At 37.1% G+C, this 26,909-nt stretch overlaps 1 protein-coding gene across 3 annotated transcripts in view; it reads left to right on the top strand.

Moving 5' to 3' along the window:
* Positions 1-26,909, top strand: part of LOC105255462 (mushroom body large-type Kenyon cell-specific protein 1) — a 46,386-nt gene that overhangs the window by 4,001 nt on the left and 15,476 nt on the right. For 2 of the 3 annotated variants that reach the window (XM_011264760.3, XM_011264759.3), the window contains exons 2-5: positions 19,192-20,000; positions 21,179-21,487; positions 22,485-22,724; positions 23,204-23,283. In XM_011264760.3, the coding sequence (XP_011263062.2) occupies positions 19,192-20,000; positions 21,179-21,487; positions 22,485-22,724; positions 23,204-23,283 (1,438 nt within the window). The remainder of the gene's footprint in view (positions 1-19,191; positions 20,001-21,178; positions 21,488-22,484; positions 22,725-23,203; positions 23,284-26,909) is intronic. The other variant, XM_011264761.3, reaches the window with a different exon arrangement.

Genomic DNA, 26,909 nt, shown 5'->3' with positions numbered 1-26,909 from the left:
GAGGGGAGAGAGAAAGATAGATGGATAGAGAGAGAGAAAGAGAGGGAGGGAGGGAGAGAAGGGCGGTTGGGTAGTCGGTGGAGCAGGGTGCGTAATGAAACGATATTGAGTAGCCGTGGTAGGGAGGGTCGCTGCGAGAGGGTGGGGGTCGTCTTCAGCCCTCTCCGTCGATTGACCTCGCTTCGACGAGGCGAGGGTGGGAGCGAGCCAGGGGCGGACGTTGGTAGAACACGGTGGGGACCGTGGCTTGAGAGAGAAAGAGAGAGAGAGAGAGAGAGACAGAGAGAGTCGGATGCTCGAAGGGTGGGGGGGGGGGTTGTGGGAGGAAGAGGGGGCCTGTTAAATTGACGAAAATGACACGGCACCTTCTCTCCGTCCGTTTCCCTCTCGCTTCTCGTTTACCCCTTTAGTTCGCTTTTTTTACTCCCCTATTTTGACGACGCCCGGAAACCTCGAGGAACTTCAAAGTGACATTAGTACTCGAAGGACGAATGGATCGAAATAAATCGCGATACGCGAAAAGTTGGATCGGTGTGCGCGTAACATGTGGAATCTGAGAAATCCTACGGTACTGTCGATGAGAAAAAGAAGTAGGAATCGCTGTAAGATCTAATTGAACTTTTAATGTCGTACTACTTTGACCGCGCAGTTAAAATTAAACTAGACGATAAACTTTGAAATTGAATCATATTCCAAAAATTAAAATTTAATTGTAATAGCACAATAATGTTGTAATTCCGTAAAAATAAAGAATTGACATTCAGTTTTGCAATCATAAACAATGATAATTTTATGGATCTTTTTATCGTTATAAATAATTTTAAAAGAATATAGAATAAAACATGTAGGATTTAGTATTAATTCTCTCTCTTACGCGTTTTTACTTATTTACTAAAAAATATTTATATACATACTTAATAAAAAATTAATATTTATTTAATAATTCTTTTTTGGAAGAAAATAATCAAATTATATAAATATCGCATCCAACATTACAACTTTTTTAGTTTAAAGTTGGGATGAAACTAAATTTCCTTGCGAAATTTAAAGTAACGCATCGCGCTCGCACAAAAATTATTGTGTGTTTTAAAGTTTAAAAATTTCGCACAACTTTCCAAATAAAAAACTCATATATTAATCTAGGCGGACTCATCGCGGCAATTAAATCGTTCCGCTTTGAAACGTCGCGCTTGCATAACCGATTGCCTCAGCAATCACGACGAAAGAAAAGTTTCTCGATAGTCGACGACTACATGCATCGACGTGCGAAGTGCCGTTTTTTTCTTTCTTTTTTTTTTTTTCTTTAAATAGTAATAATCGTCCCAGGCCGCGCGCGGCTCGCGCGTTTCGAAAGTGGAAAATGGGTCAACGTCCTATACACAATCCGATAACAGGGTATTAAGTGATTACATAGACTCCCGGGATAATTAGTGCGGCCGACTGCGGCTCGTTAACGAACAACGTTAACGTTTAGCAGTCGCGAAATGGCAAAGCGCGAGTAGTAAAGTATAGATAAACCGGCCGTGTGTTCCCCGTAACGAGAGAACGACGGATGCTCGATTATCTCCCTCCTCTTCCTCTGGCTGATTAAAAAAAAAAAAAAAAAAACAAAAAGACCAAAAAAACCGGCGGCGTATCGCGTATCGCGATACACCACCGGCGGCGTCGATGAATCCGCCGCGCATTTATTTGACATTCATGGGCGCGCGCAGCCGGTCGTCTCGTGTAGATGACGTCTCTCTCTCCGGTGTAACTCCAGTTCATAAATCAGTTACTTCGTTTCCTCGTGCCTCGTTCGCGTCCGAATACGTCGTCGGGAAACCCGCAATACGATAAAGCAATTTACAACTACTCCTGTGTTCTTCGCGTCTCCCCATCCTCCCTCCCCGGCCCCCCTCGCGTCAAGTTTCTCCTGTCGCGCTCGAAGTTAGACGCTAATTTCGCATAATTAACGCCGCTGGCTTTTAAATTATTTGCGGGATACATGTATATAAATAATATCGAACGACTGGCAAACTTGGGCTATCATCGAATCGTGGACTGTAACTGCTAATCAGATCGAGATGTTTGCTTGATGTTTTTTTTTTTTTTTCAATGTAAAGATTTACGATGAAACGTTGGAAGGCGATCTGATTTAAAAAAATTCATTAAAATCAGGTAGATTGAGATGTATATTTTTTTTCGACGAGAAATTGCATTTTTCAATTTCTGCAGTAAAGAATTCAAAAGGTTTTTTACGCGACGTGTATTTTTTAATAAATTTTTAGACTACGATATATTAACAAAGAAATAATACATTTCTTTCTATTTGAACGTTAATTGATTTAATAAATTCTATCTTAATTTTAAATTATTAATTTATTAATTTGATAAATTCTATTTTAATTTAGTTCTATTAATTTATTAATTTGATAAATTCAATTTTAATTTAATTTTATTAATTTATTAATTTGATATAAATTCTATTTTAATTTTAATTTCTTAAATAAGTAATTAAGGTGAAGATAAAAAATTTCATTTCTTATCAAAATCCACAATGTATCCTTGCAATTCTCCCCCTCCCACTCGCTCCTATCGCTTCGCTTCACATCTGTGATCTGGATAATAATAACAATAATAATAGAACGAAATGATTGCGGCGCGTAATGTAATTCATTTCGAATGACGAGACGTCCTATTGCATACACGTTGCTCGTGACGATCCGCGAGCGGGCCGTTGGAATATCATTCGCGAGCGGGCGAGGAGGCGAAGCGGAGTTGAAAACACACGGAGAGTTAATCCGGTGACGGATGGCGGCGGTGATCTGTTGCGTTTTAATCGTCCCTCTCGTGCGTACGCCGCAAAATTTCATCCGCGCGCGCGAGATTTCGCTTTATCACGCCGACCCCGAAACGCCGATATCCCAACCGTTGCGAGGCTCTCTCGTCGTCCTCCTCTTTGCCCGAGCAGAACGTTGAAAAAGCGATGCACTGCGAGACTCTCTCTCTCTCTCTCTCTCTTTCTCTTTCTCTCTCTCCTGTTTGCGTTTCACCTCGACTCACACACGTGCACACGTCGGCGATGGCGTGTCTCTTCGCACCATGCGCTAACTGTTGCATCCTGCATGCCTGCGAAGCTATCTCTTTCTCTCTCACCCTCTTTCCTCATCTCGCTTTTATCTTCTCTCGCCCGCTTCCTTCGCTTATCGTCTCACTTTCCTTACATTTCGTCTCTTCTGTCTGTCGCAACATTTTCGTTTGCCGTCACCCTAATGGTGCACTCTTGGAGACAATCGATGCAATTTTTTTTATTAATTAATTATTTATTTAATATTAATTATTTATATATAATAATTACAAATTATTTAGATATAATAATATTAATTGATTATTTATTAGTTATATAATTCATTTAATTTACTATTTTTGTAAATTGATGTTCAGAAAGTGTTGCTCCGACAGTCTCGTTGGTTTACATTTTGGAGTAATAAGTATTATATATATATATGGAGTCATTTTATTACGCTCGATAAAAAAAACTGTCATTTTAAATTTAGCACATCTTATCACGATAAGTTTAAGGGCGACAATAATTTTCAATATTTTCTCATTTTGACCTCAGAATGCGCTGTTTGTTTCGAGACCCTCTCGACAGGGCGACTTGGGGGTTTTTGAATCTCTCTGGCAATCTTATCGGACGCCAGTTATCGCTGGGAAAGAAGATCGAGGAATCTCGATAGGGCTGACCTCTTCTTCCGCCGATCCGGTCTATCACTGTCGCGCCTTTGTCACTGACGAATCTATCGCGGTCCAGTACGGTAATATTTCGCGACGCGACTCGGCTGTAATACTAGACAGCGTAGAGCGATAAATGGGTCACCAGACAACAACTCCGCCACTGCCACATTCGGTGTCCGATTACCGCTTAGGCAGACGCGACTGCGACGAAAGTCTTGTTAGGTGTGACGTGAACGAAAAAAAATTGTAATGCCGCATTCTCGATGCAGAAAAGTCGCTGATCGATCAGATTTACTGCTGCTCGAACGTTTCGTTTTCGCCTCATCATTGTATTTTCGCGCATCGTGACCTTCATCACTTATTCAGAGTGTCTACTTCTTGCAAAAACATGGAAAGTCTGGAATTCTTTGTTCCTGAAGAAATCAGAGAATTGTCATGGAATTTTTTTTTTGGATTTTTTTCCCTCTCTTTAATAATTTTGCTCTTATACTCAAATTTGAATTATATATTTAAAACATATTATAATTTTATATATATCTGTTTATACAGGGTGTTTCTTAATAAGTGCGAAAAATTGTAGGAGATGATTCTTTGCGGAAATTAAGGGGGGTTCTTCATATAAACATATACTTCTACATCCCTCCTTGTGGAGTTACACTCCTTCAAAAATGGAAGTAAAAATTAGGTTTTAATTTTTCTTCTCAAATTTGGAACAAGTTAAAGAAATGAAATTAGGTGGATATTTTCTACTAGTGAAAAGGTTATTTATTAATATTTTTTTCAGCCTTCCGTATTGTTATAAAGAGAATGAAACTAGCAACCCCTATTCAATTTTTTATTAGAACTTTTTAATGGGCCGGAATATGATCATCTAAAAATATACATTATAAAGTTTGATTTATTTAGACATTTTCTTTATTTCTTTTATTTTTTTCGTAAAATCAGTAATTTTCAAGAAAAAAAATAAAATACATTATCGTGTACAGCACGAGCTAAATAGCATAGGTTTCGAATTACGAAAAGTTAAATTTTAACATAAAAATAAAATTAGAGTAAATGTTGGAAAAATTGGAACAAAAACAAAATTATAATAAAAACCTAAAAAATAAAAAGGAGTATATGTTTATATGAAAAATTCCCCTTAATTTTCGACAAAGAATCATCTCTTAAAATTTTTCGCATTTATTAAGAAATATCCTATATATATATTTCATGCCTTGACAAAATATTTTGAATATTTGTCAATACATATTCTTTATTTTAATTTTTAATAATAAAAGAGAAAATATATGAAAGTTAAAAATTTTTATATCAACGAAAGCTGTTCAGTTTCTTTTCAGTACATTTTGTAAATCTAAGGCTTGAATCTTAAATGGGGGCTTTTTGTTTTTTCTTTGTATGAGTGAAAAGCATTAGGAAAAGCGTACAATGAAAAAACTTATTTTAATATATACCAAGAAATTTTTGAAATATTTTTCTTTGCTTGAAATTTTGGATAAAAGTACCTAGAAGATCAAGAATTTCTTAAGGAATTGTTTCACAAGATTTGTTTGAATAGAGCTATCTAAACATTGTTTGAAAAATGTGTCACGATTATCGGACCGCGATTCTAATACTATATGTCAGATATATCGCCTACATGTGTGAGTTTCCTCTTTATTAGCTTCAAAGAAGTTGCAATCGTCTATGAGTGTCTTTTTCTCTCTAAAGTCTTCATATACGCTTGTTATTGCAAAGAAATATGGGAGTGGCCGTTGCAAAATGATTGCTGGTTGCGAGCTGTAGAATAATGAACGGTCTGAGCACTAATGATACTAAAACTTAGATATCCTGTGAATGTGTTTGCGCGGAATATATCAACTTGGCCTAATTAGATGACCATATTATCCGTTTAACCAAAAATTATTTCTCTTTAGAAAGAGAAGATTAAAAAAAAACGTATATTAGCAATAAAAATTTGAAGGATACCTCCTAGATATCTAAAAATATTTGAAACATTGAAACGTCAATCAGATTTGAAAGTTTTTCGAAATTTCACGTCTCGATCGATTAATATGTATTCTTCAAATTTACACCGTTATTATGTTAAATTTGATTAAGAGAAGAATCATCTGCCAAGTCAGCTTTCTTTCATATACTGAATATAAATAGGAATTAATGAAATTTATTTTCAAATCTCGACAACAAGACTCGAGGAATTAATCTTTCGTTGGGAAACATTTGTCAATATCTTAAAGTCATACATCACGTGGGGGATCGAATACTTTCTTTCGACGTCTCTCCAGGCTTTATTATACCGTTGCGAAAGCGCTCCTCAAACTCTTCTCTAAAAATGATTAGCTTCAGATCTCGAGAAGTCACTATCCGAGCCTGTCTGCATCTCTGCAATGTACGCGTATGAACGTGTGCATGCGCCTTTGCAATTGCCGTTGAAGAAAAGGAAGCGACCCCTCGGATAGAGAGAGAGTGCATTGGCTGCTTCACGGCCGTTAGTAAGCCAGGGGACTCTGAATGAGAGGGGAGGAGAAGAGGGGAGGACAAAGAGAATGGCTGTAAAAGATTCGGCAGCTGGTACCCTCGCCCTCCTGGACGTCTGAAAAGCCTCCGGGTGTATTTTCGGTGCCTCGCAACAAGAGCTATCGCCGAAAAACCTCAGCACGTCACATGCGATGTTGTGCGAAAACGGAGGATTTTTTTCTTCGGGGAAGAGTTTCTGCGGGGAAGAGGGAATTCCGAGGAGTGTGTTTGGCAATTATTTCTCCTATTCTCTCTCGAGTCTAGAGCTAATTACAGCTCGTCGATTGCGATCTTGGATGTCATAGTAGGTGGCATGCGCCACTCGTGACCGTGTTCTCTGTCGCAGCAATGGGATACTTTCGTGCTCAGGGGGACACGATCTCGGACAACGACCGACAACAATAAGTCCCCCATGGGAATTCGCACAACTTAGTATTTATCTCACCGCGATTTATTTTTATTCTGGATACGCCCGTAAAGATCGGGAGCCTCGACGATCGTCATTTCGCGAACATTAATGAGGGCAGACAGGGCGCACCGAGAAACGGGCAAATGTTCTCTCGAGCCTTTCGACATCCATTCGTCCTTCGCTTCGGAAACGAAGCTAAGCGATCCCGCCAGGTGAATGGGATTCTCGCGATCGTGCAACAAAGCGAGGCAGATAACTCGGCGCGATTGCCCGGTTTCTTTTCTTTCTTTCTTTGCATCAAATCGCAAGCATTGCGCTCACCCGAGATTGTCACAAGGTGAAACAAGCTTTGAAAGTAATAGCGGTCTAATTTTTTCACCATGACATTATGTAAACAGGAGTACCGTTAACTAGTTCTGTTCGGCATTTATTCCTTTTATGTCGACATTTATATTTCATCTATAATTATTGATAATTTCAATTATAAATATAACGTAAATTAGTAAAATCTCACCGAAAGAATTAATATCAATGATTGTTTTAATCAGTAATATTTTAAATATGTTTTAATATATTTTAATATTATATATGAAAAGAATTTATAGTATATTTATAGTATATTTTATTAGTATAATTTATAGTAAATTTTATTAGAGATATATAAATTTGATCGAGACTCTTGTTTATTTTTCATGAATTTATGGCATCTAATTATAAAAAAATATAATATATATGTAATTTTGAATTTTTGAACACAAGTCATACGTGTCTTATTTCGGATATTAATATATGCAGGCTTTTCTTAAAAATAACATTTCAAAATAAATGAAAAAACCTTGTAAATATATATGATTATTACTGATTCTTCTTATTAGCATAATTATAATAAGGCATATACACATGCGTAAAAAAAGACAGAAGAATAAAATTTTTACTGAAACTAAGTTAGATATTTTATTTTCAGTGAAATTTTGACACTTCTGCCATGGATGACATTTTTATTTAATCAATTTGCGACTAGACATCCATTTAATTATACAATTTTTAAACGTGCTCGAGTATGAAGTTAACAAGTCAGCATATTCTCATGTGTTATTATAAGTGAATGTAACATATCGATAATCAATTTCATTCGAAGGATTATTTATTATACTCATGGATTTCGTATCATACGTGATATATCAAACTTATGTCTTAATAATAAAAGGTAATATGTATTAATGATAATTACTTCGCAGATATAACTTTCGTGATAAATTTCGACATTTCTCGCGAGAGAAATCATACAAATCTAATCGGGCGGCGATTTATACAATTTAAAAATAGGAGTTTATTTTCGATGCAATCTATCGTTATGTAGGACCGATGAATCGGTGCCGATTAGGCATTGAAGCGACACGAATCACGGAGGAAAATACTGTCAGATATTATATATACCTGTGGAGTGGACCCGGCCGCTCGTTAACGCAATTATAACGCGATTATAGCGACAGGAGACGTTTTCAACGCGGCTGAGTGGGTTTCGGACAAAGGCCAGCCTTGCGTACGCGTGTCTCGTGAGAGTCATCGCGACCAAGGGGGGAGAGAGAGAGAGAGAGACAGGAGTCATCCGTTTCCGAACGTTCTACTCTCGTCCGAACACTGTATTGCCATTGGTCGAAATGGGTCGGCGATTAGAGAAGGCACCGACGTGGTGTAGTTAGTAGCTTAGGAACCATGGCGAGAAAATCGTGGCTCCTCTATTGGTCGAGCCGGGCCCCTCGAGGCCATTCGATTTAGAATCGAGGAATGGTGCCGCTACATCCGCGGACAGGATGATCGTGGAAAGTTGCTTCGTTCTTGAATCTTGACAATCATGATTTTCAATCGCCATCGACTCCTCTTGGTCAATTTTTCAATCCTTCAATTTGTCGACAATCTTGCCTCTGTCAGCGCCAATTTTAGGAGGATATATCAGAACGACTTATATGACATTTGATTTATCGATTCCAATTGATTTCTCGGATTACATTAGTAGCAATTGATATTATAGAAGCATGAATAATTATCATTATTAAAATAATGATCGTGAATATATGAATGTATAAGCAATTGGGATACAATGAACACGTAAGTCTGGTACAATACGAAGTGCGAAATCATAGTCTACGAGCGGTTCGTCTAGCCGTAGATAATGATTTTATTCGTCGAACTGATATAACGTCATTGGTTTAATCCCGGGCGTGGTCACCCTACTTCTTCGTCTTCTTAAATGGCACGAGAGATAAGATTGGTTCGACACCTCCTGGAAATTCATCCGGGGAGGATCGTGTCTGAAGTCTAATTACTTCTGGATAAAATTGATCAAGCATTTGAACTGCACTTGCCGAGAATATGTAAGGAAAATTGACGCAGATTTTTCATGATGATTTTTCAATGATTTTTCAACAAACTGCGTTTCTTACTGACTAATGTTCTCTCGTTTGTTTAGAAAAAGCATCATAAATGTCAATAATGATGACAATAAAATGATTATTTCAATAAATAATGCTAGTTTTATACATTATCTATTTCTTAGAAAACCTGGGACACTAAAGGATTTCTTTTGCATCTGAAAAAATCAGAGAATTCTCATGGAATTTTAGTAAAATTCTTTTAAAAAAATTCCTTCTTTGATAATTTTACAATTAAATTATAGCAATTCGTCGATAACCCAGATCGTAAAATTATATATTTCAAATATAGTATTACTATTACTATCATCTCTCATATTCAATGTCTTAAAATATTAAATCTATAATATATATTCTTTATTTTAATTTTCAATAATAAAAAATGAAAATGTTGTGAAACTTAAAGATTTTTATTTTAACGGAAGCTATACAGGTTTTTTTAAATACATATACAAGCATTTAGCACTTGAAATATATCTTTCCTTTGTAGAAGTGAAAGGGATTAGAAAACGCAAGGAATAAAAAATTTTATCTTGAAAAGTTGCATAAAAAAATCTTTAAAATATTCTTTTTATCTGGAATTTGGAATAAAAATTAAAGAATTTTCAGGGAATTTTTTTAGGAGATTATTTTTTAAGTAGACATCTCTTCATTATTGACAAGTAAAAGTTTATTGCTATCCAATTAAATGTATGAAGAGTGAAACGATAATCGTAAAACAATTATTAATAAATTTTACAATTCAATAATATATATTTATTACTAGAATATAATTTTTTTGTATAGAAAATATGAAATTCGTCGAAGAATAATTCTTTCACGTTTCGCAACATTGTGATCAAGTATCTTAATCTTTATTTAGGGGACCATAAGTACATAATACGATTACACATCTTCTCTTTCTCTCATTATTCTTTGTACTTTGCTTATTTATGCGCAAGAAAGGAAGGTTCTCATTATCAATACACATCCGATAGAGAAGCGCTCAATCAATTGATACAAGCTTGCACTTCACCTTTGTTGGTCGCACTCTTAATGAAGCTAATCCGATCTACGGGGGAAAGGAGCACCGTCGTTCTAGGTCGATGATTAATCTCACGATAATCCTCGTGCAGTCATCGCGCGAATCATTGTGAGATAAGCGAGTCGCATATATGTGACACGCATAATTTCCACGGAAAACGAACTGAAACTTCCGCGTAGCGTAATGGACTTTCGCGATTCTCCTCGATGCAGTTAGATAAGTCCTCTGGGAATCATCCAAGTCGAGGAAATATAAGGATTCGACCTCTCGTCTCGTTCTTCTTTTTTCACAAATTTTCTCGCAAATATGCACCGTCGCAAATCTCTCCTGCTCGTCGGCGAGAAGCGGATTTCGAGAATCGGAGAAATCGAGACGCGAATTTCTGCGAGGCGAGAAAAAATATTCACCGGATGATCAGCGGCGAGCCACGATCAGATTTTCATGCGTCATTACGCAACCTTGAAGTTTGCACGCTCTGACGTGACGATGACTTGGCCGATTCCCGTGGATCGCGATCGGGCCGACACGTGGCGCGCGGTTCCAAAGAAATTAGCGATTTTCTCCATTAGCGTTTCCTCGCTAATGCGTAACGATGATTTTTCGTGATTCATGCGATCGGGAGCTCGTGGACGATTATTCTGAGTCATCGCTCTATTATGTGAATCGAGTCTCCAAGTAGAGAACAAGGAGATCGAAAATCAGATATGGATATTGAAGAATTTGAAAGAGAGAGAGAGAGAAAGGGAGAGGGAGAGAGAGAGAGAGAGAGAGAGAGTGAATTTATAGGAATTATGATGCTTCATTCTATACAGCACGAACTATTATTGTTACATTGCAACAATATTGCCGCAATATTGCTGCAATGTAACAACAATGGTCTGTGCTGTATAGGATGATGCTATGTAATATTGCATGAGAGTAATCTGCATGAGAGTAATATTGCATGAGAGTAAAATCTGAGGAATCATGTTTTCTACAAATTTTGACATTGTATAAATAATGTTTCAGACAAAATTGATAGAATAGAATTTTAAGGAAGGGGAAGTTTATAATCTTGAATTTTAAATAGAATCATTTTTTTCAAGATTATATAAGGGCCAATAATATTCGCAGTATTCAATGTAAAAGTTATAAGAATAGGTTGGCCAAAAATTGAATACGAGATATTTTGATTCGACATAATTTGACATAAACTACGAAATCTTGTAAAACATTTATTTTTAATAACCTTGTCTCTGTATTTTTATGCACAAAACAATAGGAGGAACCAATTGGTTTGAAAAAAGAAAGCAGTTATTTTTAAGAGAAAATAAGCAACGGGCAACTACATATTTGCGAAGAATCGATTTACATAAAAAAATTAGATTAGTTTTATTTAGAAAAATTAGGTTGATCTTTATCCGATTTTTCAAATTTTTCTCTATCTCAAAATTTTATCAATTTTATCTGAAACGCCTTGTAATATTTCATGCATCTTATATGTATACTTTTATAATATTGTATTTGTAATACATTTTAAATACACATATGTAAAATTATTTTTGTAATCTATTTTAAATACATATATTTGATCTTATTTGCGACGAAACTTGAAACGATATTATGCAATCTCTCATTACACTTGCGCATAGTTTGAATTTCACTTAAACGGCTGATTATATCACGTCGTCGATGAAAAATTAATGCTCATTGTGAAGATACGCTGCGTATCGCTTCCTCTCCGCCTCTCCGCTTCGCACATGTGTATATTCTGCTTCTTAATTAATGCATCTTTCGAGCGCATTCATCGCCGATTATCGTAAATTTGCAGCGCGATAAGAATTCGTCGATAAGCAATTAACACTTGACTGCGAAAACTCGCGTCGCGAGTCACTTACTTGCGGGAAAAATTTGGTTAATTTATATGAGATCTCGTAATAGAAAGAACGAATGGTATTTCACTTTCGCGATCGATCGAAATTCGGATTGAAAATCGCATCGGAGCAGCTTGGGTCAAAAGGTCGGCGGAGAATTACCTCGAGAAAACCCGCGCAAACGCTATTAAGAATATCGCTGACCGCAATGTTTTGTCAGCGATTGGTATACTTTCGTTCTCTTTTTCAAGGAGATTTTATCTTTTTCTACATTTTCACCTTTAAATGCGACAAACGGATATTGTCGGATATTTCGCGACTGAAGTCAGCGAGTCATTATTGATTGTCGCGAAAATTCTCAGTTTGCGAATTCTCGGGTGTTTGTTGGGACGTAAAAGTCAATCTCTAAAACTTTACTGCCAGAGACACAGATCTTTGTCGATTAATTTGTATCCATTCGAATAGACAGAAAGGCAAGCGACATTATTGATACGCGTAAAATTTGAATTCTGTAAATATTTTTCTGTGCGCTTTCATGAATTTTTCGGACTTAGTTATGTAATTTTTCTCTTCTCGAATTCTAAATATATATTTAAATTTATTATATATTATATTTTTTTAATTAAATATGTTATGTAAATATGTTATATAAATATATGTTATATATATATTATATATAAAAAAAAATATATATATATATATATATATATATATATTTTAATTCTATAGAAAAAGTATGTTCTGAAAATTTGTTTAGATATCTGTCTTATGCAAAACACTATTTTTCTTTTCTTTCTTTCATTAACAGATCGCTATTATATGATAGATAGATTGAGATTAAAAATTATATATTCTATCCTCTATTCGCGATCAATAAGAATGCTGAATAAATTTTAACGATATATCTAATATGTACATAATATGTAAAAATGTAAATTTATATAGTTGATTACTTTGATGCTAATTTATCAATATTTAATTCATGATTTAACAGCGGAATATTGCAATTAAAAGATTAAATCAATTTGCACTCGATTTCATTGTAAATTCAACTAGCAATGAATCCTGTCAAACTATATGATTCGCGAAGATGATTAAGAACCGCGAGTCAGTGCGTCATTAATTTTTTCAAAAATAACGATAAGGGTGTAAGCTCCATTTAAACGCGTCCCTGACCATAATATCAGTCATGCATTTTTCTGACAAGCATGCGCAAACGCAAAAGCATGCACACAACATGCACACATCTTGCGGCGTGACCGACGTGGATCCAGTTCGCGTTTCCGCAAAGCGTATTATACCTATATTTGATAAGCTGCGTGGAAGTAGAGCGTTTAAATAATGGCCGCACACGTTGGCGATGGACTAACGCGATGGGCGTCGCCATTCGCAAACGTTCGACAAACAATAATAATTTATTCAGATGTTTTTCATGCGCGCTTTCAAGTGACCGCGTTAATTCGAATGGGTTTTCCGGCTTATTTTTTTCCTAAATATGTCTAAAATAATCGGATCTAAAAAGGAGAAATGTAACGAGCAATTTTATTTTTCACGTATTTCCAGGTGTCTTCCAATTTTCGTGTTATTTCTAAAAAAATTTCTCAAATTATGAATTTTTATAAAATTATATACTTGAATTTTATTAAAGTTAATTATATATAATTTTTTAATTTTATACAATATTTTTGCATGCAATATATCTTGTTTCTATATTTTTTGAAATTTGTGCCTAGTCATTATATCTGTCTGATAAGAGAAATAAATATGAAATGTTTATATTGTCCTTTTATTTCAAATTTTTCTAAAACATGTTTACCTGATTTAGCTAAATATAATGACAAGCTAAAATAGGATATATATATATATATATAAGTGCGAAAAATGAATATCGTCGGTCGAGAATTAAGGATTAACGTTTCGTTGAGCGTATAATTGCAGGCTATCCAAAATGATCAATTGCATTCTCGTTCTTCACGAGCTAATTCGCGTTTATTCATGAGTCGAAGCGAGAACCCACGATATATCTTCCGCGATTACTTTACAACAATTCCCGAAATTTGTATGCGCTTCACACGGTAGATCGTCCGTCCCTTCGCACTGAAAACCAACTTCCCTACTTGTTACAGGCTTTCTATCAACTTTGTTGGAGAACCGGTTAACATGCTAATGCCGTTACATATTAATCACCATTAATGCCGACGAGTGCTCCGGCTATCCTGAAAACAAACTGGTGCTGAAATTGATAATAAATTTAAGTGACAAGCCTGTCAGCACTCACGATCTACAATCAAAATCATAACCGCGCGAATTCAACCGAGTTAATTTATTAAGAAGTCAAGTTATTAAGAAATTTAATTATTTAAGAATTTATTAAAAAATATTATTAAGAAATTATTAAGAATATTATAAAATATATATATATATATATATATATATATATATATATATATAATTTTTTAAGTGGATTTACGTTTCTCTAACTAACCCAACAAACACCAAGCAGCAGTTAATAGTTATAAGTATAATTGCTATGTAACAATATAATTGTTGTGCATTAAATAATAATTACATTGCTGAGTGAGAAATTATAACTAACAATTATATAACAGTTACTTGATGTTTGTTGGAAATTCATTTTACGAGGTAAGAGTTAAAAAGCTAGAGCCAAAAATGTGAAAAAAAGTCCGATTTTTGTTACATTAAATTTGACCTTACAAAACAAATTACAACAATATTTGTAACACGCAATTGTACAGCTATCAATTTCTTCCACCTGCATCGGCGCATCGGTCGTCGATATAGGTATGAATCGATAGCGCGGTAATTATCGAGCGGAACGCATAATTAGCGATTGAACTAATTAACGGTTAAAACGCATAAGACTCATTACGCTCGCGAAATTCCGAAGCTGCGAGATATGGCCCCCCGTTCGCGGTTCTGATCGTGCGCGACTTTGATTCTCGCCTCACGGAGTTTGCTTCGATACTTAGTCGAGACGATAGATTAATTTGTACTACGCGAGCGTGTTGTATCTTCCGAAGAATATAACGCGATTAAACCAACTCTCGATACGCGCCGTTGAATCAGGCGATAATAATTGCGGCTCGCGAATTACGCCGCGAAATAATTAGCTGTGTGTAAGCGAGTGTCCATTCGCGTGAGATAAACCGACCTTAGCGGGCTTTAATTTAGAATAAGAGTCTCTAATGTACTTTCGAAATTGTTTTCGCGATTCTACGACTGACCTTCTCTATTGTCGTATAAATTCCACCTATCTGTCGTTCTAAACTGAAGATATTTGCTTCTCGATCTTCATTTTAACGCAGTAACTTTAATTAATAAAATCACCAATGTATTTATAAAAAAAAAGTTTAATTATTCGAACGTGATTGTACAAATAATACGAGCAGACGATTCATAATCGCGTTACCTATGCGCGTTTATAAATGATATATTATTTTCCTTCATAAATTTATGCCGGTAAAATGTGATAAAAAAACGCGGCTTACGTTATTTTAAACGCGCGTAAACTTTCCCTCTGAATTTTTCAACGGTTCCGCCACAAAGCTGTCGGGAGGTTCGCTACAAATTGATCCTAAATTAAGCGGCGCGATGTGTAACACGTTACATTGCATTCTGGCGGTGTATCTCTCGTTAACGAGAAGCTCGAGCAACATTTGTAAAAGTGTTATAAATGGAAATATTAAATGCGATCCAAGATGTCTCTCGCAATTTTAAACATTTTCGCCTCTTCTTTTATTACGCGGACGAAATGACAATTGTCAATCTACTCGAATTGGATTCAGATTTAATTAGCGCGCTCGATAAAAGCCTCGAAATTCCAAGACACGGCGAATCGTGCGTGCACGGTCCCGCGTATCGATCCCGCGTGCAATTTAATTTGCGAATTCCCCGTCGTTTCGCAGAAAGCGAGGCATCGTTTCGCGGAAAACGCGACCCGGCTGGCTCTAATGACTATCCTGCGACGCGACAAAATCAGTCCAGCTGATTGTGAAAAATCGCCGCCTCGGACTCGATTCTCACGCGATATACTTTCATAATCACCTACAATGTGTATATTATGTGTAACGGTGTGCGTTTTCACGATCGTCCCTTTGCCTCGCGAATGAAGCGGGAGAAGCGCTCGCATAGAATACAGAGACGTATATTTGTGCGATAGACACACAGATACACACACAAGGAAGGGAGCACCGATTGGCGTGACGGTACGTTGCATTTGCGCCACGCGCGCCCCGATACCGGGTGTCCGAGAAGCACGGCTGATTGGCGTCCGAGCTGTAATTGGCCGGCCGTTGTCGGTTTGATCGACGATAGGATGCGCGGTAAGAGCTCTTTGAGAGATAGAGGCCTGCGATTCGACGATGGAAATTGCGTTTTGTACTTTGTACTCGCCGGGAAAAGTCGTAAAACGTGCATAAATTAAGGGATTCGATGGGACGGAATGTATTCTTCACGGCGATATATCGTGATAAACGAAAAGATCCGATCTCTCGATCGGGTAATGTAAATTATTTAGAGGAAGGTTCTCTTCGTCGCTCTGTAATTTATTATCATTCTTTATGTTATAATTTTCTTATAATATATTATTATTCTCAGCGCGAGGAAAATTTCGAAGAAATGTCATCAGGCAAGATCGGCGTTCACGGTTGTTCGATGACGAATTATAGATCAGATCCTCCGAGCTTTTACTCGAATGAATATCGAATATTGTTTGCTAAATTGATGAACGAGCGAAAAACATAAGCTCACGCTGGCGGGCATATTTCTGCGATGTTAAATATTTATTCAGGAAATTAACATCCGTCACACGCTTCGTACTATGGCGCGTATCTGATAATTGTTTCGACTAGCATAAATATCTCGTAATTTGTAAAATCCCGCTGATGATTCCACGTCGGAGCATCCGGTTGGCATCCGCGAGACTGAAAATCGCGAATCTTTTCGACGGAGGCAGCTACGCCGACGTCACGCGTCGTGATAACAGTCAACTATTCGGCCTTTGGATAACGAAGCGAAAAATTCTCTTATCCTTATCGCCAACACCATTCCGGGGAACGGAGCGGGATTCTGACTGACATAATGTTGGTCAGAAATCAATGCCTCTGAGAGATGTTAAATGCGGGGAAAAATGCCTTCTTTTCTCCAAGGATTATCTGAGACAAATAATGAGTGTGCGTCTCTCTCTCTCTTCTCGATGTATGGATCTGCTTTCGTTATTGGGGGGATACGTCAAAGATTTCTCTTATCTTTGAGGAGCGTTTCAACCGAGTAATCGCTAAAGAGTATATTTGGAAGGAATTGTATTTCAATCTGCGTAGCGTCCATTTATTTGTCCAGGGCGAAAAGGTTAATTAATTAGATCAACACGTTCCATATTCCCACGCACGTGTAATTAAATACTCGGGAATTCTCAAATGCTGCGATAAATCTCCAGTAATTAGTGAAACGTGGCGCGTTTCGAGTCATTAAAAAAGAGAGAAAAAAAAACAGCTGTTCTTCTCTGGTAGATGTTATCCTCCTTGTCGCTCTAGAGTAGGAATAGTGCAACCGTGACCTTCGAAAACCACCATGTCCGGTTGCGATCTGCATAATTTCGTCCGCGAAGTGCACGAGTCGCATCCGCGTTCGCTTTTCCCTGGAAACTTTAATCATCGTCCATCATTTCCTATGACAAACGAGTCGGTCGAGGCGCATTCGCAACGAGGTGAATTTGTGCCACGGGTTATAGATCACATCCGCGACGAATACTTTCTCGGGTAACTCGGTAATTATGCAACCGCGATTGCAAAACCGCGGGTCACTTATTTTAGCGCGACGATAGTTGACGTTTAGCAATTCGTAGGGAAGTACGTATCGCTCGACTTTCGGCACACGTTGGTACCACGCAGTTGTACTGTTTGATAGACTGCTTCGGGACCGAAAATCTGTTATGTTTCGTGTTCTCTTGAACAGTGAAATCAGTGAAAATGTCAAAGCAATGACATGTGAGTATTTGACGGATTTTCAGTGAAAATACTTGTACTTTGCTTCTCCGTTTCGTGTGTTTCACTGATGGTGACAGCAAGATTTTACTGAAAAATTAGTAATAATCGTGCATATTTGCAAGATGTAGCTTCTCAAGCTTCTTTTATTTAATTTAGATTGTTATTTTTTGGAAAAAACTTTTATTCAAATTTGACATCAACGTATTCAAAAATTCAGATAATTTATTTTTTCTTATGTTTCTATTAAAGTGTATTCTATTTGATAATAGTGAATCATTGAAAATGTCAAAGTAGTGACACATGAGTATTTTACTGATTTTCAATAAAAACGCTTCTCATGCTTTGCTTCTTCGTATTTCACTAATTATGGCAGTAAGATTTTACTGAAAAATTAATATTAATTGTACATATTTGCAAAATAATATAGATTTAAAAACTTTCTATTTTTGATTATTATTTTTCGAGAACTCTTATTCATATTTGAAATAAAACACGTATAATTAGTATAAAAATTTAAAGTTATATTACATTTTTTAATTCTTAAAATGTAGCACATATAAAAAATAAATAAGATTCTTGTCAAATCAAATTCTCTCAGATTTCTTTAACCAAATATATTGCCATAAATTTATCTCATATATGTGTAATACATATTAATTTAAAATGTATTTCGAAATATTATTATATTATTAAAATATACATAAATATTACATAACATATACATTACATAAATATTATTATTATTATATTATTAATATTATATTATTTTTAATATTAATTGAAACAGCTTTATTACTAATTATCACTAATTTCTTCAATGAAATTTTAATCATGTATAGTGTGCTATATTTATTATTATACCATATCAGAGTCTATTCATTATTTCTTAATGATAATTCTCACTCATTTCATTGAAGAAAGTAATAAAATAATTAGATAAACAGTGAACTTATATAACTTATTTGAAAACAATTTTCCGAAACTAAAGCCTAAAATATTTACAGAAATTTCATCAAACGGATAATAATACATTTGGAAAATTTATCATAATATTCACAGTGTTTTATCATTTATTTTATATCTTTATAATAATAAAATTTTTTTATTACCCTAAGCTTATTCATTCGATCCTCGAGATTAATGAGCTAGCGTGAAATGTCTAGTCGAAAGTATCACCTCCTTGACGGGGGACTCGTGTACGTCATTGTTTGATGTAGTCGCGGTGATGTCGCAGGTCTGGAACGGGTAGCGGAGGAGTTGATGGGCCGTAGGAGATGGAAGCAATACCAGGACACCCTGTACAGCGGCACCCGCAGCAGCGAATCAACGACGGCACAGCCCCACCATCGGCTTTACCCGGCGTTGTCGTCGTCCTGCAACCCGATACCCGGGGGCCTGGACCAGATCGGGCCGCAGCTGCATCACCCGGTATCCTCGTCGTTGCCGGCGGCGATAGCGTCGACGGCGCTGACGACGGCCACGACGACGACGGCGACGACCCTCGCGAGCAGCGGGGTGAAGCAGGAGAGTCTGCAGAGGCATCACCTGCAGAACCACCACCACCATCTGCAGCAGCAGGAGGACCTGCGCCGTCTGAGGCCGGGCGAGATCAAGGTCGAGACCGGCGACGAGGAGCCCGCGGACGGTGTCACCGCGCGCGAGGACATCGCCACGACGAGGACGACGGACCCGGCGACGTCCGCGACGGCAATAGCGACGGGTGCAACGACGACGACGACGGCGACGGCGGCGACGACGACGGCGATGACGACGACGACCGCGTCGGCGACAACGACGGCGTCCGGCACGACGACCATCACGACGAGACGGCGACGCGGACGCCGGCAGATCGACGGGGAGGACGTCGACGGCGAGGAGGACGGCGACGAGAACGACGAGGAGACGGGACGGGGCCAAAACGAGGCGGAGAAGCGGCTCAAGCTCGACGTGGACGCCGACAGGTCGGCGGCCAGCCCTCTCAGGACGGAAAACGATCGTGCGAATCATCCGATTGCCAACGCTACCGACACGGAAGGGACCAAGGTTGCTATCATTTTTTCTCTAATATTTCCATAAAATGTTTTCATAAAATGGGAGGATTTTTTTAAATAATCGTCTTTCGATAATAGGATAAAAAAGGAATAATGAAAGTAATATAGGGTACAACGGTGTAATACGCCCTGGCAGGGAAAATGCCCCATTCATTTTGCTCGGTTATAGTGAGCTTACTAATAAGTATTATTGAAACAGGAGTCGACATATAAGAGTGCATAATTAACCGGAAAACCGCACAGAACTGCTTTGAATGCGATTTTACATAAAAAAGAATTGCAAAACAATAAGTTTTAAGAAAAAAAAGTAGTAAGATATTTCTTGGTAAGTATTTTTTTATTTAAATATAATTGTTATTATATTTATATAGGCTCTTACTGTTTCCTGAAGGTATAACTTATGAAATAAAATCGATGACAGTTATATACAAATGTTTTTTTTCTATTTAATCTGCATATGTATGGGGATATACATTTTTTTAAAAATGCAAGAATATATTCCACACAAGGGTAAGATTCTAGTTTTATTATAACATTTCTTTCATCATTTTTTCCTGGCAGATTCTGGGCAAAACATATAAAAGAGGAACTACAAGAGCTGAATGGAGCAAAGAGACATTGCCAGAGGCAATGGCGAAAGTCAAGACACTGCAAATGAATGTCAATGTTTTTTTGTGGAAAAAATAGAGAAAGATGCAATTTTTATTATTAAAATAGTCAATCAATATTTTTGTAGAATTAAAATACGAATTTTTATGTTTCGTCGAATTTTATAATTTAAAAAAAAAAATTGTACCTTTGTCGATTATTTGGGGCGTTTTTTCAAAGTCCGAGGGAAAAAGTTCTTTTCAAAAAGTTGATCTTCAAATGACGATCAAAAATTGATGCAATTATTAATTGTAATATTAATAAATTCTTGTAAATTTCAACTACCAATAAAATCTATTCATCATAAATGTATTTTACATTGATTGAACAAATATGGGGCATATTACACCGTTTTACCCTACAATAAGCAAGGAAATAAGAAAGATAAAAAGAAAGAAATGCTGAACAAACAAATCCATCTTAAATTACGAAAACTTGCATAGCATTATTAGAATGAGTTACATCTTCGTCTCGACCTTTCCACCTTCCACTATTCTCCATTTTTCGACTTTCACGTCTCAGGAACGAACGGAGGAGATCGCGTTGGAGCGGGCACCGGTAACGCAGGGCTTACTGAGGGTAAAGAAGGAGGAGGAGCTACAAGAAGTGTCGGGTTCCGGCGGCGGCACGACGATACTGACGACGCCGGCGACGGATTCGGAAGGGACCAGGTCGGGGCTGCTATGCCGCGAGGGGAACGCGACGACGAGCGTCGCGACGCCGTTTCTCCTTGGAAGACGCACGAGCCCGCCGCCGGAGGACTGGAAGCCGCTCGACAAGTGTTACTTTTGCCTCGACGGCAAGCTACCCCACGACGACCAGCCGCCCCTTGTAAGTAACTTACGACGAGTTTGTGCCCGGTGTGAGGTTGCGCATGGCTGAGCATCGACCTCGTCCTTCATCGCTAACTTTGTGTAGAGATTACATACTCGAAAGCGACGAGAGACGCGGAAGAATAAGAGTCACAGACTTCTATGTATTGCACCTAGATTGTTAAAATCCAAGGGTAGCCGTTTACAATTGGTACCTAGGATATGTAAGTTGGATTACTGTACGTTTTCGTAATTCAAGTTGCTGGCAGTTGAAGCCATGATCCAGTCTGGACAAGAGTATTGATTGATAGTTTTGGACTAGATTGATTGATTAATATTCTGCAATTGTATTTTATCCAATTGTAAATGGCTGCTCTGACTTCACCCTAAGTTGTTAGCGCAGTCTAGGTCTAGTGTATAGAAGTCTGTGATAAGAGCGAACGAGTCATCTTTCCTTGTGCGCGAAATTCGCAAGATCCGAGGTTGCGACACCTCCTGCGATTTGGATCTTGCCGATAACCGGGTAACGATAACGCTAACGTTGCTCGTTTTATCTGCCACTTACGCAATCGCGTCATCGGAATCTCCGGTTTCATACCACTCTCCATGAGCCTGTTGTGCCGTCGCGAGCGCGATTCGAGTCTGACCCGGTCTTTGCTGCTTTTGATTAAGTCGTGCGCCGACCGCCACACCAGCCTCTCTTTCTCTCTCTCTCTCTTTCTTTCTCTCTCTCTCTCTCTTTCTCTCAGCTTTGATCACTTTGACGCGCCCATACAAGATTCACGAGGACTCGCGAAAGCGACGTCTTTTGAAAAATGAATTCGATCAGAATTCGATCCTCGCATCGCGTCTTTCTCGCGAATCTCTCTCTCTCTCTTTCCTCCTCCCTCCCTCCCCCTTTTTCTCTCTTTTTCTCGGCATATCCGACCAATCCTGCCAATCCGCCAGTCCATTCCGCCCGATCGGCGAATCGCGCGAGCACGGGATGACACGTTTCTCCGTGTTGTGCCCCGCAGAGTCCGCAGAGCGACAGTGGCAGCAGCTCGCGATCGGCGGAATCACCGATGTCGGTCCAGGTGGATCCGATGGCGGCGTCCGTGGTCGCCGCCGCTCTCAGCGGCACTTACCCCACCCTGCTGCCCCAATGGTGCTTACCGCCGAGGGAGGCGCCCCTCGTTGGGGTGCAGACCCACCAGGACAGCGCCGCGGTGGCCGATCAACCGCTCGATCTCTCGGCCAAACCCAGAAATTCTCAGGTAAGCGCGAGACCGTTCGTGCTCGTGTGTGTGTGAAGGTACATTTTCTTGATCTCTATCTCTCTCTTTCTCTCTCGGCTTCATTTCATTTCTCTGTCTCATATAACGCTCATTCGAATCACTCTTCGGATATCCGTTTACGCGGTTCGTAAAGTGTTCGATGAAAGATCGTGTAACGAGAGCGAGAACGTTTTTGTAAATTATCCGTTGCATATATTTTTTTTTTACTGGACTTGTCATCATCTACTCGCGATGATCGCTATTATGATACATATTGATATATACTGCTGAAAAATGGAATTTCTTTTATAGTGTCTTCTTAGTGCTTATATTAGTCGTGTTATTAAGTAACTAATGCTAACGTCTCTAAATAACTAAGCCGTATGCTTGCGTAAAGTATTAATTATTTTTTTAATTATCGAGGTCTCTCTCGATCGATTTTTTTATATTAATATTATTATTCATTTGTTTGTCTTCAGGACAACAACATATCCCTACTAGAGCAACAGAAAATACCTCTGAGAATGCCGACAGGCATCGATCCCAAGACTATTCTCAAGTAAGTACGATGATTTTTTAAATATTTTTTCAATAATTAATATTTCAACGGAGAAAAAAATGGAGTAGAAAAATATCATGAAATATCTTATTAATTGTCAGTGATTTATACATTAATCGTTTATATAAATCAACCCGATATGTCGCGATGCATTTAATTTAAAATTATATATCTCTGCGCGTTATTCGTTATTCGATTCGTCAAAGTGATAAAATATATAAAACCCAAACGAAGGACATTAATCATAAAACAGTCGTAATTAAATCGCTGTGGAGATACGAAAATAAAAATTGAAATAAATTGGAGTAATTCCCCGCTCATGTTCACGAAAATTATAGTTTTATACAAGTTTTTTATTTTAAATCTGCGGATCTTTATCAATTTTATTAACAAAATTTAAGAAGTTTTACATTTGAACAAATGATAGAATTAGTATTCCTTACAAAATAGTCCTCATAAAATAGTCCTCATAAAATAGTCGTAATTAAATTACTGAAGATATAAATACAAATTGAAATAAATTGGAGTAATTTCCCGTTCATGTTCACGAAAATTATATAGTAGTTTTACACAAATTTTTAATTTTAAATCTGTAGACATTCCTCTATAAATTTTCTTAATAAAAATTAAAAAGTCTTACGTTCGGAAAAATGATAGAATTAACATTCTTTACAAAACAGTTCTCATAAAATAGTTGTAATTAAATTACTGATGAAGATATAAAAATAAAAAATTGAAATAAATTGGAGTAATACTGATGAAGATATAAAAATAAAAAATTGAAATAAATTGGAGTAATTTCCCGTTCATGTTCACGAAAATTATAATTTTACACAAATTTTTATTATAATTTTACACAATTTTTTATTTTAAATCTCTAGACGTTCCTCTATAAATTTTCTTAATAAAAATTAAAAAGTCTTACGTTAGAAAAAATGATAGAAATAGCATTTCTTACAAAACATTCTCATAAAACAGTCGTAATTAAATTACTGAAAATATTTAAAAAAAATTGTTATAAATTGGAGTAATTTCCCGTTCACGAAAATTATAGTTTCACACAAATTTTTTATTTTAAATTTGCAGACCCTTCTCTATAAATTTTATTAACAAAAATTAAAAAGTTTTACGTTCGAAAAAAAATGATAGAATTATTATTTCTTACGGACAAGAATGCGCACAAGAACGTGAAAAGAGAGACAATATTCCTGTCTATTCCCGAATGCAGAAGAAACGGCAAATAGTAGAACATTCGAATATTCAGGATCGGAAAGGCATTCTTTTCGATGGAAAAATCGTCGTCCCGATCGTCAACGACGACGAGATGCCGTTTCCGGCGGTTATCGCGCGGCTCGCTTTACACCTCGAGGCGAGAACAGCTGATACGTATATTCCTACTGAACGAAAGGAGGAAAGAAGGAAAGGAGGAAAAAAAAGAATGGAGAAAAAAATAAAATGAAAAGATCGCATTCCTCCTAGCGAAGAGAACCTAACGTTCCTCCCGTGATCGAGTGGCCGCTTAAGCTGGCCGGCTATTTCGATAAGGCGTCGATTAAAATGCCGCCGGTAAACGACTTTCGAAAAATCGCGAAACTGACAGCCAGTCGATCCGGAATGCCGTCGCAATTAGGTGCCAATCACCGCGGCCAGGCATAACCGTGATTTATCTCCCTCGTAAAGACGTCAATGCGCGACAAGCGCGAGAGGAATCGTATCATTCTCGAATGACGCTCGTTCGATCGGCTCGTGTTTTTGGGCTTGTTTACACGAAATATATGAGGTAAATTTAATAATCTAAATAATAGAATCGAAAATTTATAGATTCCTTGTTACGCGGATTCAATCAGTTTACATATATGATTAGAATTAAAAAAAAAATATTAAATTCTTAATTATGGAATTATTCTTTAACTCTTCTTGAATTCTTGAATTTTTCATAATTAACAGTCATATTTTCAATCATCTTTATATCGTAAAATCACGTATTTGTAGAATTTTATTATTAAGCGTCTTTTATTTTCATTGCGTGTATATGTGATTCTTTGTGTGACTATAATTGTAATAAAAGACGAGCAGGGTTACAGATAAAGAGCCACGGTTATCAGGATCTAAAATCGCGGTGAAGCTCAAGTTTGCTGGATGAACTTGATCGTGCGTTCTATCAAGTTGACCTTAATACCAGTATAGTGAACATTCGACGGTTATCTTAGACATGTTAGAGAGATATGCAAGTCTGGAGTACGTCATGTTTGATCCCTACTATCATTTTTCACCTTTTTTATGTCGTCAAAATTTAATTAAATTATAAAGATCACAATTACTTTGCAAATTTAAAATTTTCCTCTCTTTAATTTTAATTTTAATTTTAATTTTGAAGAAATAATTATAAAAAAATGAGCAGTCCTTCAAAATTTATATTAAATAATATTACATGTGTATATTATTAGAAAGAGCATTAATAAATAATTTATTTATTGCAAATACTTTGTCAAGTATAAAGTTCAGATATTTCTAAAGAAATTTTATCATATGATGGGAATAATAATATATCTTTTTTCTTGATAAGGGAATATTCTTTGACACAACTAGATAGATCGCTTATTACACAGTCCTTACGTGCAAATAATTAAAAATAAAAAGATATATGGTACTCCAGTGTTTTAAACTGCACGAAAAAATTTCACTGTAATATGTTTGCACGATCTCGCGATAAGCAGCTGGTACCCTTTAAACCGTAATAATACCGACGAGTTGCTTGAACTTTTCAACCCTTTGAGCTTTAAACTACTATACGTCTGTGGTACGTACCTCGAATAAATATTTAAGCAGTACGTTTCGCAGAATCGATGCACAACTCTGTTGTGGTCTCGAATACGAAACATGGTGTAGCAAATTTTTCGTAAATCTATCCACACATGGAACAAAATGACAGCGAGAGAAGGGGTGTTTTATGCACTTTTATATTATTTTTATCGTGGAAAAGTTAAAAACTGGACCAATTATTACGATATTATATTTATGCCGTATTAATTTTCTTCCGTTCTTCTGTTCCTGATAAAATTTAAAAAGGCTCGATAACACATGCATATTGGAGGCTCTCGATTTTACTTTAAAGAATTGAAATTGCTTCAATTTTTACTATCAAATTCATGAAAAATTACTGGATGAATTGTAACAATTTATGAGAGTAGAGAATTTTTTAACAAATGTTTATTTCAGAGTATCAAGATCTTTCTATCGTTGACGATAATTTTTACTTTACTTGCGCGAAAAATTGAAATGATGGTCGATAGTTCGGATGAGTCGAGTGCGATGTCAGATCGTCGTGCTGAAGCATCGAAGGCGTACGTTGCCCCCGTGTTTTCGCTGTTTTCCCCCGCGGAATATTTTGCGCATCAAATTTTTATCGTCGTCTATTATTAGTCCATCGTAATCTGCACCTACCGACACATCGAAGACGTCGAGAGTACCTCGTGTGTATCGCGGCCTCGATTACGAGGAGCGTAAAGGGAGAGTGCAACTCGAAACGCGAGAAGGGGAGAAAGAACGATGAGGGGGCGGAGAAGGGGAGGGAAAGTAAGGAGCGAGCAGAAGGGGGACGCAAGAGACGAGAAAGATCAAAGGGG

Source organism: Camponotus floridanus, unplaced genomic scaffold, assembly GCF_003227725.1.
Source record: "Camponotus floridanus strain SB8 unplaced genomic scaffold, Cflo_v7.5 scaffold29, whole genome shotgun sequence".
In the NCBI taxonomy this organism is placed as follows: domain Eukaryota; kingdom Metazoa; phylum Arthropoda; class Insecta; order Hymenoptera; family Formicidae; genus Camponotus; species Camponotus floridanus.
Note: the sequence above shows the minus strand (reverse complement) of the source record. Positions and strands in the feature narration are given on the sequence as shown.